The following is a 19,242-nucleotide window of genomic DNA, read 5'->3' as shown; positions in this document are numbered from 1 at the left end:
AAACCTTTCATCTTATTTTTCTCCTGTGTCTTTTGGTGGTTGACATCCAGCGATAGTGTATTACTGCTGACTGCTGCTAGATTTTGGGTAGGTTACCTTATTTCCCAAAAAGTAAAAAATAAAAGAATACCAAAATACCAAAAAGGAAAAACGTTCAAACTAATCCAGTCTCTTATCACATCACTCAAATCCCCAATCTTCCACTCTCTGCAGCCTGTCTGTTTATGTCTGATTTCCAGGAATTGCTTCAGTTCTCAGCTTCAGCATGAATCCTCTTTTCTTTTCTTGGCTACATTTCTCTCCAAGCACATTTTGCCTGCTCTTTCTTCAGATAAATATGCTCTCCTCCTCTACATCTACCACATTATGAAACAAGCCTCTTACATATAACAGCATGTCCATATTTACACCAACTGGAGATCCATAACATATCAACACAGAGCATATTGTCTCCCTTGACAACAGACACATACTAAGTAAACCCTCTCAGCTGAAGCTCAATTCCAGCTTTTGTCCTGAACATGTCTATAATGTGGCATTATCTGACCTTCACAAAACTAAAGGGCAATATAGAAAATGCCATTACTAAATATCAAACTTATTTTCAATGCACAATATTTTTGGGTTTAGAACCATGACTATACTACAACTACAAAGTAGAACAAATTTCAATAGCTCCTCCCTCCGCATCAAATCAATTGCTACTCTTTAACCTTATTTGTAATAGTCTCCATTTATCCTTCTCATCATATTCACAATTCAGCACAATCATGGTGTATACTGTACTTCTTTCCTGATTTCTCAAAACTTTCCCAATTGTCTTTGAAGGCCTTACTGAACTGTACTCCATAAAATCTTCAGTTCTGTTCAGCTCCATCTCTGAATTATGCTTAAACGACTACTTATCTTCTGACGACAAACAATTCTAACCTTGTTCTTCGATAATTCCAGTTCATATAAGACAATGGACTCAGGTCTATATGGGCACAGTTCTATACAATTAAGTCAACTGAACCTGCAGATGGCAGCACTTGCCCAGCGGTGGCCACCCAGCATGAGTTGGGTGGTTTTAGTCTTGTCGTGTTGCACTTCCGTTGACTTCCAGTTCATCTCAGCCAAAAAGCTTTTTTTTTTTTTTTTTTCAAAAAGCATAAAGTCATTGTAAAGATTGTGGAGATAAATGCCACATCACCATGAATTCCTATTGTAGTTAGTTCATATCCTGACACACACACACACACGCTGTATGCTTATATTTTTTCATGTAGCCTATGTTCAATAAGAAAGTTCAGTAATGTGTTTGTTGCATTTATTCATCAATTAGGCCTGTGGCATAATCTGGAGAGGATGTAGACTGAAGATGGACTCTCATGACCATGACTTTAATGTCGTGTGTGTGTGTGTGTGTGTGTGTGTGTGTGTGCTTATGGGTTCAGCCAAGATTTATAAGCATAATCTAATTTCACACAATTGGAACATGTGCTGTCAATTTCAGTCTGAATGGAAGGCAGTTTGTGTTCGACAGTACAGCAGCTTCACCTGTTAACTACACACTACAGCTCTCTCACCAAAAGAAATTCTTTATACCTTTTTCAATATTCCATATGTCTTTCTACCTCATTGCCCCAGTCATTAAAACGTGACTAGAAGCTGCACAGTTTGCCATCAGTCCACACACTCTTTGTCCCTCCTCTTTAGTCCTTGATTGCATTTGAAAAGATTCCTCATTCATTTTTATGGAGTCAGCAGTCTCAGTCTGAGAGACCAGCACAGGAGACAACAGCAGATAGTATTTCCATTGACAAATGCTGGATCCTGATGCTAATGGATAGTGACTAGATTCATAGTGAAAGTTGTTTGTGCATTTCTCTTCACAGATTTGACAGTATATAAGCAGATGACAGTAAAGTGGGTTGCATTTAGGGGATGATACAGCTGAGTGTTGCTCTCATGCACAGATATAGGAACTGCTGTAATCTAAACCTGATCTCAAGTCTTTTTATGGATAAAGATTTGGGGAAGGGTTGTTTGGAGTCTGAAAGATATTCCCTTTATATATGCCCTCGTTCACTGACTCCCACAGATAGGTTGGGACTGGGATTGGGTTGGGTCAGTGAACAGCGGTACTGAAACGCAGGGAGGTATGCACAGAGAAATCCACCTATCTTATGACTGCAGAGGGAAGTAAACAAGCATCTAAGGGAAGCTGTAGCCCTCCAGAAAGGCACGTACCATGGGAAAGCCGTCCTCTCTGCTCTGACAGTTTGGTCTTGGCTGCTGTTGGTGACAACTGAACACTAAACCCGTAAGTGCTTTGCGTCTGTTTTAAATGTTATATTTTGCTTATTGGGAAACTGTCAATTCTGTTAGTATTTCCAGGATTTTACTGAGTATTTGTTCGATCTTTTTGCCCTGTTACATTGTTAACTTGTATGAATTACCAAACATTAATATTAAATCACTATATACATTGTAGCCTGTATTTACCTACATCTTTTGTATGAATTGTTTACAGGAATGATGGCAAATGCCCAAGTGCCTGTTGGTGAGTTCTATATTGTATATTTGTGATTTGGAGTACCTCAAAATACAGCAAAACTCCTGGATTATTCCTCATATGAATAATGTACAACACATTTATAATTCCCTGTAATTTAACTTTATCTATCTGTAATTCTATCTACTTTTCTGTCTTTGTACTCCCTCCTTTCGCTTAACCCCGTTTTTCTTTATTTATCTGTAATTCTATCAACTTTTCTGTCTTTGCACTCCCTCCTTACACTTAACCCTATTTCTTCTAGCAGCCATCGGCCCGTTTGGAGACAGTCCAGTTCAGGTTGCCTGCCCTAACTGCCACCAGACTGTGGTCTCTAAGGTGGAACACTCCTCTGGTTTGCTCACCTACTTGTTTTGTGGAGGCCTCTTCCTCTGTGGGTATGTAGGAGTGAAATGTTGTTTTTGCACCAGCATATTATTTATAAGTCTGGCTGAAAATATGCTTCTGTGACCATGAGAAATTGAATTGTGAAATGCAATTAAGTCACTAACTTTTAAAAAGGATTAATTTAACGATGCATGAGTTGGATATTTCAAATTATTTATGGGTAGATGATCTTCTGACGTTAGCTGCTCTGCTCTCCCTGATCAACTCTCTTCCATCCAGCTTTGTTTTAGGTTGCTGTCTCATCCCGTTCTGTGTGGACCGGCTGAAGAATGCCCAGCACACCTGTCCTACCTGCAAGACGCTCCTTGGCGTGTATAAACGCTTATAACTGTGATATGGTGTACTTTTAACCAACAACACACTCAACAGTAAACCAGACTACAGACAGCAGGACTCCCTCATCCTGGGAGATGAATGCAGCAGTGTTGAAATGGATAATTTCGCCTAACTTAATTAAACTGAATCTAATAGTAACAAATGTTGTCATTGACACTGTGCCTTTTATTCGGTTGTTAGCTGCTGCCTTGGCAACAGCATAAGAGCTTCACAAAGTTTGACCGGAAAATAATTTAACTTGTATGAAATAGTGTTCATCTACTTACAGCTCAGGCGAGCTTACAGTCCCAGTGAAACGACATAATGCAGGGGGATCATTCAAACGTGTAAACCAGTGGGATATCAGGCAGTTTTATTTGATGGGAGGGGTGGAGGGGCGGGGTTGTTCAAAAATATTTTTGGTTGGAATTATTTACACCTACTGGTACAGCATGAGGTAACAATTAAAGATAGACTATACTATTTTCCAGGAAGTAAAGGTAATGGGATTTTGATATAAAGATACAAGAAAGTAAACATTTTGTAAATGTTGCATTTTTTGAAAAAGTATTTTTTCCATTTCATTGTGATTTTAAATAAGTAGGAATGGTTTTGTAACTAAATTGGTGGTACTGTACAGATGAATTGGTATAATATGACCCCGACACGTTTGTCCCTTCACACCCTTAAATATGCCAATAAACTGTAACCAAGCAAGTACCTCAGCAGAGGAGCTTTGATGATTGTGTATCAATATATGCATTTATTATTAAACTCATACAACTTCAGGCACGCAGGACGTTTATAAGAAGGGTGTTGTCTCAAAAGGGGTACATGGGAGAAGAGATAAACTGTCACCTTCATTTTTCAGTTAAACCTTCATTTTAACAATTAAAACATTCAGAAACTTTCCAACCACCAAGACTAAAAGACTGACAAAGTAAAGTGAATAAATGAGCATAAAATGAGGTATGAAAAGGTTTCAGAGCACACATATTGAGTGAGTCTAAAGTGCTAGTTAATCAAACATGTATTGTATACATGTAATAGATAATTGCATATGAAATAGTTTCTATATAGTAAGCAATACAATATAGCATGTAGCAAAGGACATTTTAAGTCATGTTTTCAGTTTAAGGTACTAAGCCTACCTGTCTTATTTCTCCTGTTAGTGATAAATATAAAACAAATAATTAAAATAACTTCATCCTTATCTCTGGGTTTTGATTTACAATAGTAAGCCATATTAGGCAGAGTCCTGTCTCTTCAGTGTAGAATGTGTGAAGCGATGAAGACGGCGAGGAGAACGAGTAAGGAGAGGCCAGCGTCTGCTCTGATGCGTGCACCACTGCTACCTGCAACACACACACACACACACACACACACACAAATTCACATTAGAAATGAGTCACACTGTAATCTACCCACCCATGTATGGAAAGAGGAGCGAGGTAGTTACCTGTGGTGGTAGCCGATCCCCCTGTAGTGCTGCTGGACCCAGACCCTGCGGTGGTTGTTGAGGATGAGGAGCCGGTGGTGGCAGTGACGGTGCTCCCTGCCGCTGTCGTTGAGGATGAGGACCCAGGGGTGACAGTGACGGTGCTCCCTGCCGCTGTCGTTGAGGATGAGGACCCAGGGGTGACAGTGACCGTACTCCCTGCCGCGGTCGTTGAGGATGAGGACCCAGGGGTGACAGTGACCGTACTCCCTGCCGCGGTCGTTGAGGATGAGGACCCAGGGGTGACAGTGACAGTACTCGCTGCTGTGGTTGAGGAGTCCACCCTGCCTCCTACCAGCGCCAACCCTAGTCGGTCAAGATCTGTCTGGGACTGTCTGCTGATCCAGCTCTGTACCACAGTTTGGTTTTCATAGGATTTCAATTCTGCCAGGTTGGAGCCCAGAAGACCTTGGACCTCATTCACGTTCAGGGACTGAGGAGAGCAGAGCGTAGAGGTATTTATACATACATGCGAACACACACAGACTCACACACACACACACACACGCACACACACACACACATGCAACACTGACCAGTATAACGGTCTCATCCAGACTGGTGAAGGTAGCCATGTCCATGCTGATATTTGAGGCAGCCAAACTTTTAGTGTAGTCTGCAGTTGCACCACCTGTACACCAAAAAAGAAAGGAAAGGAAAGAAATGGAGAGTGTGACCTCTATCTATTGCAGTGTCTTCCTGTTATATTTCTCTATATGTGGTGTGTGTGTCTGCTTGCTTACCCATGTAAGGCTGTATAAGCTGGTAGGTGTTAGCAGAGATGGCTGAGCGGGTGTTTCCAGAGAAGGCTTGTCTAGCAATGGTGAACAGTTCTCTCTTCTGCTCCAGTGTGCAGTTGGACAGTGTCAGGGCATCGGCCGTCCTGCAAGAGACGGAAAACCAAACGCTCCAATCAACTGTGAACTATTAACTGTGTACTTCTGAGACATATTTCTTCCATCTCTAAAAACCTCTAAAAGGGTACATTTTATTATTATGATCTTGATTTATTATAATTTGGGATTTTTCATTAGTTTTTTTTTTTTTATAGTTTTAAGTTTTTATTTCAATTTAAGTTTAGTTTTAGTTAGATTTCAGTGTGGGTTTGGTAGTTTTAGTTAAGTTTTTATTTTTTTTTTATGTTTTAGTTTATTTTAGTATTTTGGTTAGGGATTTTTTTTTTTTTTTTAATTATAAGGATTGAAGTTCATAACAATACAAACAATTAATCATAAATAATTTTTTTTTTACATTATTTACATTTAATGTATGTATAATCCCAAATAAGGCTCAGTATTTTCGACATGAGTTGTGCAAATGGCAATGGCCGAACCAGTCGATCTACAGGACAGCCCCATCTCACGGTGCGTTTAGTGTTTAGGAATTTTTTTTAGCAGAGTGGGCTTCTCATAATTCACCTTTTTAATTTCACTTTCCATATATGATCTGCCCTTTGAATTGTGAATTAATTTAGATGTTTCATTGTTTTGCGAGCAATGATGGTAAACACTGCTCAGACTCTGATTACTAATACTGAGTGATTTTTACTAACCATAACCCTAACCCTAACCAACACATGCCATGTTACTAATGGAACCTCTCACCCCCCCAAACACACACACCACCCTCCCTCCTCACCGGAGGCTGTCTTGGGAAATGGTCTTCAGGACAGTGGCGTCTAGGGAACACAGGTTGGCTCCCCCAATGGAGTTGAGCTCTGCACTACCGAGGCTGTTCCCCTCCTTACTCAGATACTTAGAGATGACGGCCTTGGCCTAGATGGGGGAAACATGCAAACATGAGCACATGCAAACATATATGTACACATGCAGAACATACAGTGCTTGTTAAAAGGATGGCATAGGCAACTACACATGCAAACATTTCGGCAGAGTTGTTAACTTGTTTGCTCACCATGCTTCGGTCCCACTGCCCATCCGACGAGTCCATCAAAGCAGACAGTGTGTCAATCTTAGTGATGTTCCACATGTTGATGTCATCATTAGTGGCCAAACGGGACGCTGGCCCCAGGACCTGAACCTTGTCTTCTGGGATGGTGGAATGGGCAGCGTAATACTGAGGATCAGTGAAAGGACAAAATATTACTAGGAAGTCTGGCTCAGGATCCGAATCAGAGTCACTTTACTTGCCATGTACAGTAAATGTACAGGAATTTGTCTTGATGACATTGGTGCAGACACACACTTTGTAAACTAACATACAGTAATACAGTACATACTGACGATGTATGAGTGTATTATAGTTCGAGTAGCTTCGTTATAGTTCGAGTAGCTATTTTTTTTGCCCAAACCATATTCCACTTAAATCTTGAGCTTTTATGACTACTGTTGTACGGTTGTCAAATACTTTGAATGCAAACAGTGGTTTGCATTGTTGTCCATTCTCCTCTTCAGGGGGTCAGACATAACCAATTGGCAACAAACCAGGGGCCCATAGAGGATAAAGTGGGTGATTCTCCATTATTATTATTTTTTTTAAACTTTTTCCTTAAAAAGAAAGATGTTTAGTCTTGAGTACAGTAGATTTCATAGCCATACATTTTGGGACCATATCCTTTTACCCTGCAATTTCTTTTTTCCTTCTTGTGTCACCGGCCACCTTTACCAACAAACATGACCTTTGATTGCTCAGTTTAAAAAGATTGTGCTCAAATCACAACAAAACCAACCCGGTCAGCACTGACTCCAGTCAGGTAGTAAGTCACCTACCTCTCGCAGCTTGTTGAGAACAATAACGAGGAACACCTCCTGGTCCACCTTGGTGGTGATGGCAGCCAAGTTGTCTTTAACAGTCTTGGCACTCAGGCAGCAGTTGAACTGAGCTTCGTTGTCGTAGTCGAAGGGGAACGTTTCATCACTGATAGTCACCTGGGTGATCTCTCCTACAGTGCATTCACTTGCTAAAACAGAGGAAGACAGATGGAGTAAAGAACAGGTAGTTACAGATGCTGTCAATATACAGTGGCTGGAGGGAGGACACATTTTTATAACGGAGAGAAACTTACCTATAGATCGCTTGGACACTTTTTTTATGGACCTTCTAATGGCTTGCTTCATCTTTCTTTTCTTACTCCTCTCCACTCCGTTGCTCCGAAGAACCTTCAGGAAGGACTTCAAGAACGTCCGCTTTGTTTTCTGCTCACAGGAATGAAACAGACACACCGCATTCAAAAAAACTGACACATATATAGAGACACCACCAAACTCATTTCAACACCAAACACATAAAGCAACAGACAAATGGAAATGCAGCCGCCTTCCTTCTAAGTAAAAAAAAACCCACACACACACACACACACACACACACACACACACACACACTCACACACAAGTTTATGTATTACTCACTTTATCAAATTCATCATAGAAGGTTTCAGTCAAGTAGAGCGGTAGAATCCCGAGGTCCTCCAAAGTTTGTCCATCCCATGTTGATGGAGCTCTGGTTTAAAAACAAAACAAAACAATGGAAGAACACACTTTCACTGCAGATGAATTATAATATCAAACTGAACCAAAAACCCACATTTCAACCAGTCAGTTAAATACTTAGATGATTTTTGGAAAGGAACAGAAGAGAATAGGTGGACACTTCAGAGAGAAGCACTTCAGAGAGGCTGCCGGTTGCTCAAGGATATGCAATAAACCTGTTGTTTTATTATCAGACCAGGATGTATAACTGAAAGCTGAGTATTGCTTCTGTTGACGTACCCGTAAGTTGTTGTCCCTCCCAGCAGCAGGGTTTGAACAGCAGCCACTTGAGCATCGGTGAGGTCTGCGCAGTTCTTGAGTTTTTCCAGGATGGATGAGTGAGAGTTTTCGATGTAGGACGCATCAAGAGTGCAGCACATGTTCCCCAGAACCGATACATTATCCTCAGTCAAACTTGTGCTTGTTATACCCTGAGAAAGGTAAAGTTAAGAACAGAATTTATTTATTAATTTATGACAATGAATCTGACTTTTCTTATTATTAGTAGTTGAGATATAATGTACTGTCCATTGTTACTGGACTCACCAGACAGCTCTTGGCATTGGTAAACAGTGCAGAGCGTTTGTAGCTGAGAGCACTGGAGAAGATGGAGAAGTCTGCATCTGCCAGCTCTTGAAAGTAAGACCTGCAGGTCGCCTGTGACACCAGGGAGTAGCTGTAGACAGAGAGGTGGGTGGGGTGATATTGAAATGTTAACTTAGTTTAAGAAGGCGGTAGAGTTGTTATAGCAACCAAGAGTGTGTACAAAAGGTCCTTCATCCCAAATGCAATCACCTTACTGAACTCCTAACTCCATTTCTCCTCATTGCTCACATATTTTGATATTGTCTTGATATGTCTATTGTTTTTGTGTGCTGTATTTTATTGTATTGTATTTTATTTATTGTGTTGTGTCACATTTTAACCAACCTGTGAAGCCAAAGGCAAATTTCCACTGTGGTGGACAATCAAGTTCTATTCTGTTCTATTCTATTCTATTGTAAAAATGGCCACCGTTTGCAACATCACAAAAACTAACCCTAACCAGTCTTGTCAGTCTCTTGCAAGGATGGCCCTGTTTACCAATTGTTAACTTTGATCTGTCAGTTTATTGTATCCGATCCTGTTTTAAGCCTTAATCCCACATCATTAAGACCAATGCAGTGAATACCATCCATTCTGAACTCACTCATAAAAGAGCAGCATATCTGGAGGATAGAGGCTGTAGCTGGTGGCATCCGACTCTTCTTTAATATAGTTGTACATGCAGGTCAACTGTTGGTGAGACAAACATAAACAATTATCTCTCTCCTTTACATCTCTGTCTCTCTCTCTCTGTCTCTCTCTCTCTCTCTTTCACACACACACACACACACACACACACACACACACTCCCTCTCTCTCTCACCTGAGTCTCCAGTAGTATGACCTTCTGCTTGCCTGTCCTTCGACAGGCTTTGATCAGTTCCTTGATTTGCGTCCTGCGCAGAGTCGTCACTTTGGTGCAGGTGAACCCTTGCAGCACGTAGGATGACAAACTACACACACACACACACACACACACACACACACACACACACACACACACACACTTTACACTGTGTACATACTGAAACCCACTTGCTGGAGATTTCCTGAGTGGTTATATTTAGAGGAAAATCTTTATAGATAAATACAATTATAGATAAAATTGTATAGGAAAGCTGTTGAAAACTCACTTGTTCGGATTTCCCAATGCTGATGTCCCAATTTCCCCAGCCACTATATCAAAGAACAACACCGCCTAGCAAAGAAAATATATTGTGCGTGATTAAAGTATGTACATGTGAGTGTGTGTGTGTGTGTGTGTGTGTTGCATTCCCTACCTGCTGACGTTTCCATTTCTTCTTGTTGAGTGTGTTGATCACGGTGACATCAGACTGAGAGAAGCCCAGCAGCAGAGAACGAGGGATCTGAGTAGCCAATTCATCCGGAACATTCTCTATGATCCCATCACTGCTGCTGTTCACTGATATAATCTAGTGTGAGGGAGAAAAGATGCACAGGGGCTGTTTATGATATAAAATATACATCTGTGAGAGAGACCACAACTCTCTCTCTCTCTCTCTCTCTCTCTCTCTCGCACACAAAGACACATGATACACAAAGAAATTTTTGCCAAAACTGTGTTCTGATGATGAATGACTTGGTTCCATTTTTGAGATTTCTGTGTTTGACAGAGCTTGCTTTGTACAAGGCAACTAATTGTACATTCAAATATAAGTCCTCTGACAGAAGCCACAGAACTGTCATACCTGAGTAACGAAGGTCTGCTGGACGATTTGTGGAGCAATTATCAAGTGTGTCAGGAATCCAGGATCCTTGGATGCGGTAAGGAGCTGAGAACCGCTGATGCTGAGGAACGTTGATGCAGGAACACCCACCACAAGAGAACCCACCATGAGCAACGACGACGCGTTGTTGAGCTGGTGGTGATGAGAGGGTGGAAGCAGCACATGGATGAGAACAGTGGACATGACAGCAGGGATACCTTATTTCTATCTGGTGTGCTGAGAGACACAAACTTTGCATTTCAAATCAGTTACAAATTCAATAAAACATGCACTGACAGACAGACAGACAGACAGACAGACAGACACACTGTGCGTTCATGTGCTGGTGGGAAAGTCCGACATCCGGGACTCCAAGTCTGCTGCTAAACAGCGTTGCATTCATGTGCTATTTTGTTGGAAAATCAAACCCAGAAGACATACAATAAACAAACACAGATGTCCTGCAGCTTAACAAGTTAATTTGACGAACTTCATTCAAATGTTGGGTTAGTCTTGCTAACTACAAACTTGCAATAAAGAAGCATCTATGTGTTTTCTTACTGCTGACTGAAACAAAACTTCATTTTTCGCCTTGTTGAGAAGGTTAAATGTCACCATGTGTCAAAACTCAAGTAGCAAAAATTTCTCAGTTTCCAGCTTTATCATCCGCCTTTCAAGGGTGTTCATGTGAAATTTCAAAGCACATGAACACACAAACAGATACAGACCAGTTACCTGTATCATTCCTGAAGACATCAGGGATTGGATAATAGCCATGGCCTGGCCCTGATTCCAGCCAATCACAGTGCTGAGAATGCCGAGGGAGGCATGGAGGTCTCCAGGCTTTACCATGTTGATCTGGCCAGTGGACATGCCAGTGCTTTCACTGCCGAGGGCAGCGATGGAGGTGGTATCAATGTTGTCGCCAAGGTTACCTGCCAAAGCAGCAGAAACCTACAGAGGCCAGGAGGCAAAAGTCAATACAGCATGGCAACTTTACCAGTCCCTCTCCCTAATGCCTGACAACAAAACCAACCAACAAAATGCATCATGTGGGTGCTTGTATGTGTGTGTGTGTGTGTGTGTGTGTGAGAGACAATGGGTTACCTGTGGATCCAGGTCTGTGCAGTGAGTAGTTAGGTTGTGCAGAATTATCACACTCTGTGCTCCCGTCAGCTGACTGAATGCTGGACCAGGAGCGACACACCGACACAACAGAGGAAGACTGGAGGCACAGTGGGTTGTTAGACGGACAGTGGTGTGGTATAGTACGTATGTGGGGGATAATGAACGTTTCATGAGTTCAGACTCACAGCATAGGGTTGAAGTTGCTGTCTTGTAGATAGATGAGCTCGGTGTAGTAGTTGGTGAGGTTGAGAGGCAGGAGGGAGTGGTTGAGCAGAGCGATGTTCAGAGGGTTCACTGTGAACACCTGGATAAACTGGGGAGGATATAAACACTGAGGAGTTAGTATTTTGCTATTAGCCTGTCCACCATCCATTCACCTATCACCCACTGTCTTTATCTTGATTCCCTTCCCATTGAACAATACCTGAGCTGTAGTTTAAGATTTCCCAAATCAAGTTCAGTACCTGTGCAGAGCCAAATGTATTCAGGTCCTCTAGAGTGAGGAAGTACATGAAGGAGCCTATGTACTCAGCAAACCAGGCTGTAGAGTTCAGTTCTGGGTCGTTGGCATTGTAACACTTTGGCGCCTTCGCTACAAACACAAAATTGAAAATATTTTAATGGAACCTGCACACAGAATTGCACACAGAAAAGACATGCACAGTGAGGAACTAGCAATAACACCGGAGTGAGATAGAGGCTCAGTCATCTCGACCATGGTCTCATTTGTTAACGGTAAATCCAAGGTATCGCAATTAATACACTGATGTATTGATGTTTAAAAATGCTGCATGTAGCACCTTTAAAACAGCCACCACAATGGATGTTATATTAAAGCTGCAATAAGAAAAAAATTCTGACCACTAGAGGCTGACAAGAGCAGCAACACATTTGTAAAAAATAAACTCACAGCAAAGCCACTTCTCCCTCTCTCCCTCCACTGCACTACAGAGGCCAGCCCAGGACAAACATTGCAAAGCACAATATGCATAAAGGATAACAGCTAAGCTTAACGCACCTACAGAGTAGTTACCAGTGTGCAGAGGTTACCAGTCTTGCTTTGCCAAGCATTTCTCCCGCTGAAGTTTACACAATGACAAGTGAAGAGGTAGGTAGCAACTTTACTAGTTTAACAAGTTTACTCGCACGCTTCATCGATTCTGCCATTATGCGAACATATTCAGGAATGATGGGAGGGGTTGAGGGCCGCTTTTAAACAGCGAGGGAGGTGCCAAGCTAGTTTAAAAAAAACTTGGAAAGCTACAGGAAGGAGCGGGAGGAGCTTTGATTCAGATCAGAATTTGACAACAAGCTTTAGAAAAGAGGTGAAAACAGCAACACAGCTGTGTGTGGATATTGTTTTATATCATTATGTCTCAATGAAGTCTCCACATAGCACACATTAGTTTCAGGATTGGTTATATGGTCTGATATCGCTTATTGCAGGTTTAAAACCTTGCAGCCTCCTAAGGTCTAGCTGTTTGGGTTGTTCTGATGGCTGACCTGAGGTGAGGTAGGCCTTGATGGTGTTGAACACATCTCGCTCCACAAAGTCTGCAGCGCTGTAGTTGTGGTTTCCCAGAACTGAGACACTAAAACACAACAGAACAGATCAAGTGAAATCAGAAAGTATTAATTTGAAAACAATAGCATCAAAAAATGACAAAAAATAGAAAAAATGTGAGTAATGATTACGCATACCTTATCAAATGAAACTTATGTGCTCAGACTATAAATTTTGCACAACTTGAGCATATAGTGCTGTATATGTTAAACTTATCACACAAAACCATTTGCTGTTCTTAAGCACACATACAGCTTTTGGAAGGCCAGGCAGGAGGCATTGTGTGTGGCAGTGGAGGTGAGCAGACTCTTGGTGAGGAAGACCAGGTAGTGTTGGAGACGCCGGTCAAACCAAGCATTGACCTCTGACCTCTTAGTGCTGCTGAGAGCCGTGGGCCAGACGCAAGGCAGTGTGGGCCGCCGCACCACCTCAGGGAGAGCCTCCTGCAGGGGGTATACAGTGTTTATATCATCATTGTGTGTTTGTGTTTCTCTTTCTGCGTTTGTGTGTGTGTGTGTGTGTGTGTGTGTGTGTGTATGTGTGTGTGTGTGTGCGCGCATTCGTGTTATAGTACATACGGTCTCTAGGAAGATCGGTGTCCGATCGTAGTTGTTGTAGATCAGGCAGAGCTTTGCATCGTCGTCGACGATGTCACGGCGACGGAGGAAATTACCCAGATCTGACGGAGGCATGGAGTTCACCAGCTAGAGACACAGCAAACAGAATAAGTCATCCTCCTCCTCTTCCTCCTCTTCCTCCTCTGTATTTACTCCACATCCTTCAACCTACTTATCATATCCTCTCTAACTTTCTTACCCTCCCTCACGTTCTCCCACACACACAAACCTGATGCATGTTGTTGTTGGGCATGAGAGACAAGAAGGTGGTCAGGTTGGGGAACTGAAATCCCATGAATGAGCGCTCCAGGAAACCGTAGAAACTGTGGTTGTAGTTGTCACCATAGCAACGAAGAGGTATTGGTCCTAGAATGGGGGAGAATTAAGAGCGAGGTCAACAATCAATCGTACTTTGCTTTCCTGAGTTCTAGTTTCCTCTCCATGCCCGTCCTTTACCTCTGAGAGACTGAATGATGTGGTTGTGGATTTCTTCCTGTGTAACGTCACCAAGCATTGAACGAGTTGAATGCAGGACCTCCACTCTGAAACAGATAAGACATGATAAAGCAATTACAAAACTGGCAATTCATGTATGACATTTGGGCTGAGTTACTCTATATTAGGGGCCACCTTTGAGAAAAAGTACTGGGCATTAGGCGTGTAGGTCAACAATGAAAGTCTCAAAAAACAGGTCAGACAGAAGAAAATGTCTGTAATCTCAAATTTAAAGTAAGTAGGTAAGTAAAGTTAACTCATTTGTGTGATCACATGGCGTGTCACTTACGCTTGTTGCTCGGTACTGCAGTTCCTTCCTGCCACAATTTTGAAGAATGGTGCAACATGGAGCGGTGACAGGTTGACCAGCAGGGGGCGCAGGCGGTTATGGAGCCAGCCCAACACCTCTTGGTCTCCCACTGAGGGACTGGAGAGGTTCGCTCGATCAAACACAACTTGCAACATGGCTGACCTCACCTCAGAGGGGAACTGACTCTCGTGACCCTACAGGAAGAGAGAAAAATAAAGAAAAAAGAAGGAGAGGGTGAGAAGTGGGTCAGGAGGGAAAAGGACCAAGAAATGAAGAGGGAGGATGAGGGATGGATGGAGAGAAAGGGATGAGGAAAGGCAAGAGGAGAGAAGAAGCATACTGTACTTAATAAAAGCAGGCTATTTTTGGGAGATAGCTTTCTCTTTGACTGTATTTGGGTCAATACAAAAACATTTATCTTTTATTTCTGACATTGACAATCAGAATATATTGTGGAAATTCCCTCTGTTGAAGCAGTGAAGCAGTTAACTGTCAATCATGTAGCCTGGTCCACCCACTCATTTGTGAGATACAGTTTAAACATTCACAGGAATTGAACTGAATAATGATCGATTATATCTTAAACGAGCCGATAAACATTGTCTGATTGGGTATAAACTCACTAAAATACAGTGTTTCCTGGTGCTTACTAGAGACAGGGTTTTATTTGAGAGTTGGTGTTTCTAGAAAGTTGTACAGTCTCTCACCGTGATAGCAGCAGAGAAGTCATCAAAGAAGGCTGTGAAGAGTTGGTTGGGGACGTGGCCCATCACCATGGTAACCTGAGCAGGAGTGGTGAGCTGGCCCGGTGTGGAGGACACCTCTGCCAGCTGCCGCACTGTCAGCTGCGGCAAGGCCTCCACCTGCATGCACAAATACACACACAGAGATGCACACACACACACACACACACACACACACACATTACTCTGTGACTACACAGCAACATGGGTCAAAATGAAGACTGAAAACCAACAGCATGCAAAAAAACATAATAACAGGCAACAAACTGATATACGATGCAAAACAAACAACAGACAGTACCGCTGAAAAGTTGGAGTACAGCCTCTGTAGATCATCGAAGGAGACAAGAGCAGAGAAACCTCCCAAGTTCTTCTCCAGCCATTCTCCACTGTTTGGATTGTGTGAGCTACAGCTGGGGTCTGCACCACAAAGTACACAGGAAAAATTCAACTAAACACAACTCAAGATATCAAGAACTTGATGCTATGGATCATTGAGTTTATTTTGACTTTGATTTAATGGAGGATAATTGTTTGCCTCTCAAGGAAAATTGATTGCACATCTAGACCATGATGCTATGGATTATGGATCACACATTTCCTCAGCCAGTATTTATTTTCACTTTGATACTTTTATTGTAGGACAATACTTATCTATTAAAGTTATATGTTATTACGTTTTTTTTAAATTGTGTCATTAATTTCTAAACCCTTTCCTTATGGGAACTCAACAACCTACCTGCAGTGAGATTCCTGGTCAGGAAGACCTTTATAAAGTATGTGTAGACAGCGATCTGCCTGGAGAACTTCATGCTTGACCGATGACGGCTCAAAATCTGGACACTGTGGTCAGAAATAAGTTGAGGTACTTAGTATGACAACAACATGACCTCAGCCTTGTGTTGGAAATTACAATTTTGAATTATAAATCATGTAAGGACATAAACCTAGCGCTATTGTTCAAGATGGCAGTAAAGCTGAGGGAGGCGTGTGTGTATACAGTAAATTATGTGATACTTACATGTCTTGGTACGTGCTGCAGGTTAAATTCTTAGTGGTGAGACATGACAGGAAGTCAGTGGACACAGCAGGCAGGAAGGGGCGGAGCCTGCGGTTGAACCACAGCTGGATGAAGGCAGGATCCTGGAAGTTGGCCGTATTGAAGCTGTCCAATCGGATTTCTCTTATCGAATCCAGAACCAGGGACACGGCTGGGTCGCTGGGGTCAAATGTCTATAAGAAATGGAAAGATGTAAAATATCCAGCATCTAGCGTTGGAATTTTCAGTACTCCAATTCAAAATGTCTGTATCAAAATGTGTCTGATAGGTATATAATGCATTTTCTCACATCTTTTAAATTACCGTTCATAACTGCACATAAACTGCACAAAAAACAGTAAGCAAAAATGGGACAGCTGGTATGTTTCATATTGGCATTTACTACTATAGAGGCCGTAAGCTGAAGTCGTCATTTTGAATCATTTTGGATGCCATAGATAAGCATCTCTGCCATTTGGTGTTTACACAAAAATCCCTATGGAAAATATGAATGGGATTTGCACGAAACGACAGAAAATAAAGTGTGTTCTACACAGAGGCTTACTAGCTACATTATGTTTTTCCATTAAATAAAATACATACTAATTAAAATAAATAAATAAATAATACTAACTTTACAGCCAACAAAATTACGTCAGACTCAGAAAAATCTGTCATAATATGTTTTGAGAAGTGGGTAAAGAAGTTATAATTGCAGAGGCTTGTAATTTCAAATCTTGATGGAAGAAAAGACTTTATGTTTTCAAATCACGCCTCCTACCCAGTTTAAAAATATGTTTATCTAAACTTCATTTGGCATAGTTCTAGGCAAGTTAAGCCTAGTTAGGCCTCAGTATGGGAAACAGGAAAGTGAGGATTAGAGCAGATTTGTACCATGTTGGCAAGAAGATCCAGAGCTGCATCCAGCACCACAGAGGCTTTGGAGAGGAAGAGCTTCCAGACGGGTCTGGAGCCACTGGAGTTGGAGGAGCGGTTACACTTCAGCACCGCTGCCAGGTCCTCTGCTGTTAACGCTGATAGCTAGGAGACGAAAACAAACAGAGGAGAATGAAAATAGGTGAATGATGGAAGAGTAAAGATAAGAAAATATACTGACAATCACAATGATGGTAGTGGTAGTACAGTTGTTGATCTGAGATACTTTGGGGCCTTACCGATGCACAGGCGTATTCCTTAATGCCAAAGTCACAGAAACGTCCGTTCATCTGCCCATTGTCAAGGCGGAGCTGTAGCGCCGTACTTTGGTAGAAAAGAGGCAGAGAAGCTCAATGTTTTGCTGATATTATATTTAGCAAAAATGTTTAAGCTGGTTGAAAGTGAGATACTGCAGGGTAATTTTACTTTGAGGCTTTGTTTTACAAATCTCACCTGTTCACTTGAATGCAAATGTCTGTTTCTGTGAAAATAGCAAGAAATTAATTCATTTTGATAATTCACAATAAAAAGTTAAATTATTTTATGTATTAAATTGTTAAAGTAATAAGAACACTTACCATTTGTTGGGGTAACATTGCACTTGGGGAAGAAAAACATTAAAATGGTTATGAATCTGCTGTCAGAGGCCAATACTCAAGTTAGACTTAAAAGCTTAAGTCATGTCCATATACTGTACTTACCTCTCTACTGTATATGATGCAGCCTATGAGAAAAGTGCAGATTGTGTAGATTAGATTAGAAGTGTAGATTCGTTTTTGGTACAGTTTGGTATAGATTTTAAAATGCATTGAATACCAAAATATTTGTTGCAAATGATATGTTGGCAATTACCATAACAGAGTAGTAAAGTTTCAGAGTTTTAGGCAAATCCTCATCCTCAGCAGACATTACATTACACAACCCAGTTTTGTGCCCCATCTTATTCTCCATTTACATGCTTCCATTTGGACATTTATTCAAATGCCTAAAGTTTTACTGCAACAAAACAGTTAGGTCTCCCTATAAACCTACAGAATAATAGTCTAGCCATTCTCATAAAGTGCTGGATGTTACAGACTTTTCTACAACTTAATAAAACCAAATCAGAAATAGTTGTTCTTGGCCCAACCAACTTTGACATGAATTAGATACTCTGTCTGCCAATTTAAAGTCATTAGCAAGAAACTAAGATGTACTTTTTGATGCAAATTTGAGCTTTGATGAGTAGGTTAAGAGTTCTATACAAGGGTTAAGGGTTATTTTCATCATTATCATGTAGACTGAGCCTCTCACCTGGGGGTATGTGCTTAGATAAGGCCAGCTTGCTGTTGGTGATGGATGATGCTATATCAAGATGAACAACAGGCATGGCCAGGTCAAGTCTGCTAAACCTGGAACACAACAACATTTGGTGTTAACGCTGTGATAATTTATGTAATGGAGGTTTTTTTTACATAGTCTCCAACAACCAAAACATATATAGATATAAACTCACAGTATTTTGTATGACGAACAGGAAATGTTTCCCTTGGAAATGCAGAAAACAAAGATGGTTACTTTAAACAAGCAGTGCAAAGTGTCATTTCTGAATTAAAATGAGGAGGAACCATGTTCCTACACTCTTTTTACCTCTTGAGAAAACATGACAAGGTGGGACAGGAACTCAGCAAACCTCCTCTCCTCTGGAGATTCAGTCAAGTAGTCAAACAAAACATTGATGAGGACTTCTTTCCCTGGAAGAGTAGAGAGAGGCAACACCAGCAGCTCTGCAGTCTGCTTTGGAGACAGGAGTCGTAGGACCTCCAGCTAGAAAGAAAAAAAAAAAGTTATTTGAAATTAACAAGATAATTACA

At 41.4% G+C, this 19,242-nt stretch overlaps 2 protein-coding genes across 2 annotated transcripts in view; one reads left to right on the top strand and one right to left on the bottom strand.

The window, feature by feature from the left end:
* Positions 1–2,179: 2,179 nt before the first annotated feature.
* LOC139933567 (lipopolysaccharide-induced tumor necrosis factor-alpha factor homolog) lies at positions 2,180–3,332 on the top strand. Its single transcript, XM_071927688.2, has 4 exons — positions 2,180–2,305; positions 2,516–2,545; positions 2,802–2,934; positions 3,164–3,332. The coding sequence occupies exons 2-4, from the start codon at positions 2,518–2,520 to the stop codon at positions 3,270–3,272; spliced, it is 270 nt and encodes an 89-aa protein (XP_071783789.1). The 5' UTR covers positions 2,180–2,305; positions 2,516–2,517; the 3' UTR covers positions 3,273–3,332.
* Positions 3,333–3,615: 283 nt separating this feature from the next.
* Positions 3,616–19,242, bottom strand: part of mslnb (mesothelin b) — a 37,579-nt gene continuing 21,952 nt past the window's right edge. Inside the window, exons 50-87 of the mRNA XM_078289886.1 lie at positions 19,019–19,195; positions 18,885–18,916; positions 18,683–18,780; positions 18,091–18,113; positions 17,968–17,989; positions 17,843–17,870; positions 17,629–17,713; positions 17,348–17,494; positions 16,436–16,647; positions 16,154–16,257; positions 15,716–15,834; positions 15,379–15,534; positions 14,651–14,865; positions 14,323–14,408; positions 14,096–14,232; positions 13,828–13,953; positions 13,502–13,692; positions 13,189–13,277; positions 12,150–12,277; positions 11,871–11,998; positions 11,665–11,782; positions 11,293–11,511; positions 10,540–10,710; positions 10,111–10,263; positions 9,964–10,028; positions 9,654–9,783; positions 9,435–9,520; positions 8,792–8,921; positions 8,486–8,676; positions 8,126–8,216; positions 7,783–7,912; positions 7,487–7,677; positions 6,672–6,833; positions 6,396–6,532; positions 5,501–5,640; positions 5,294–5,388; positions 4,719–5,190; positions 3,616–4,614 (exon numbers count right to left, since the gene is read on the bottom strand). Coding sequence (XP_078146012.1) covers positions 4,526–4,614; positions 4,719–5,190; positions 5,294–5,388; positions 5,501–5,640; positions 6,396–6,532; positions 6,672–6,833; positions 7,487–7,677; positions 7,783–7,912; positions 8,126–8,216; positions 8,486–8,676; positions 8,792–8,921; positions 9,435–9,520; positions 9,654–9,783; positions 9,964–10,028; positions 10,111–10,263; positions 10,540–10,710; positions 11,293–11,511; positions 11,665–11,782; positions 11,871–11,998; positions 12,150–12,277; positions 13,189–13,277; positions 13,502–13,692; positions 13,828–13,953; positions 14,096–14,232; positions 14,323–14,408; positions 14,651–14,865; positions 15,379–15,534; positions 15,716–15,834; positions 16,154–16,257; positions 16,436–16,647; positions 17,348–17,494; positions 17,629–17,713; positions 17,843–17,870; positions 17,968–17,989; positions 18,091–18,113; positions 18,683–18,780; positions 18,885–18,916; positions 19,019–19,195 — 5,073 coding nt within the window. The 3' untranslated portion in view covers positions 3,616–4,525. The remainder of the gene's footprint in view (positions 4,615–4,718; positions 5,191–5,293; positions 5,389–5,500; positions 5,641–6,395; positions 6,533–6,671; positions 6,834–7,486; positions 7,678–7,782; positions 7,913–8,125; positions 8,217–8,485; positions 8,677–8,791; positions 8,922–9,434; positions 9,521–9,653; positions 9,784–9,963; positions 10,029–10,110; positions 10,264–10,539; positions 10,711–11,292; positions 11,512–11,664; positions 11,783–11,870; positions 11,999–12,149; positions 12,278–13,188; positions 13,278–13,501; positions 13,693–13,827; positions 13,954–14,095; positions 14,233–14,322; positions 14,409–14,650; positions 14,866–15,378; positions 15,535–15,715; positions 15,835–16,153; positions 16,258–16,435; positions 16,648–17,347; positions 17,495–17,628; positions 17,714–17,842; positions 17,871–17,967; positions 17,990–18,090; positions 18,114–18,682; positions 18,781–18,884; positions 18,917–19,018; positions 19,196–19,242) is intronic.

The sequence above is a fragment of the Centroberyx gerrardi genome, chromosome 3 (assembly GCF_048128805.1).
Source record: "Centroberyx gerrardi isolate f3 chromosome 3, fCenGer3.hap1.cur.20231027, whole genome shotgun sequence".
In the NCBI taxonomy this organism is placed as follows: Eukaryota; Metazoa; Chordata; class Actinopteri; order Beryciformes; family Berycidae; genus Centroberyx; species Centroberyx gerrardi.
The sequence above is the reverse complement of the archived record's forward strand: the minus strand, read 5'-3'. Positions and strand labels throughout refer to the sequence as shown.

What these genes read in the sequence shown, in the direction of transcription:
- LOC139933567 (XM_071927688.2), top strand. Translation starts at nt 2,518, where the DNA reads ATGATGGCAAATGCCCAAGTGCCTGTTG. An exon ending in AAATGCCCAAGTGCCTGTTG is followed by an intron (nt 2,546 to 2,801) that starts GTGAGTTCTATA and finishes TATTTCTTCTAG; the next exon opens with CAGCCATCGGCCCGTTTGGA. An exon ending in GGAGGCCTCTTCCTCTGTGG is followed by an intron (nt 2,935 to 3,163) that starts GTATGTAGGAGT and finishes TCTTCCATCCAG; the next exon opens with CTTTGTTTTAGGTTGCTGTC.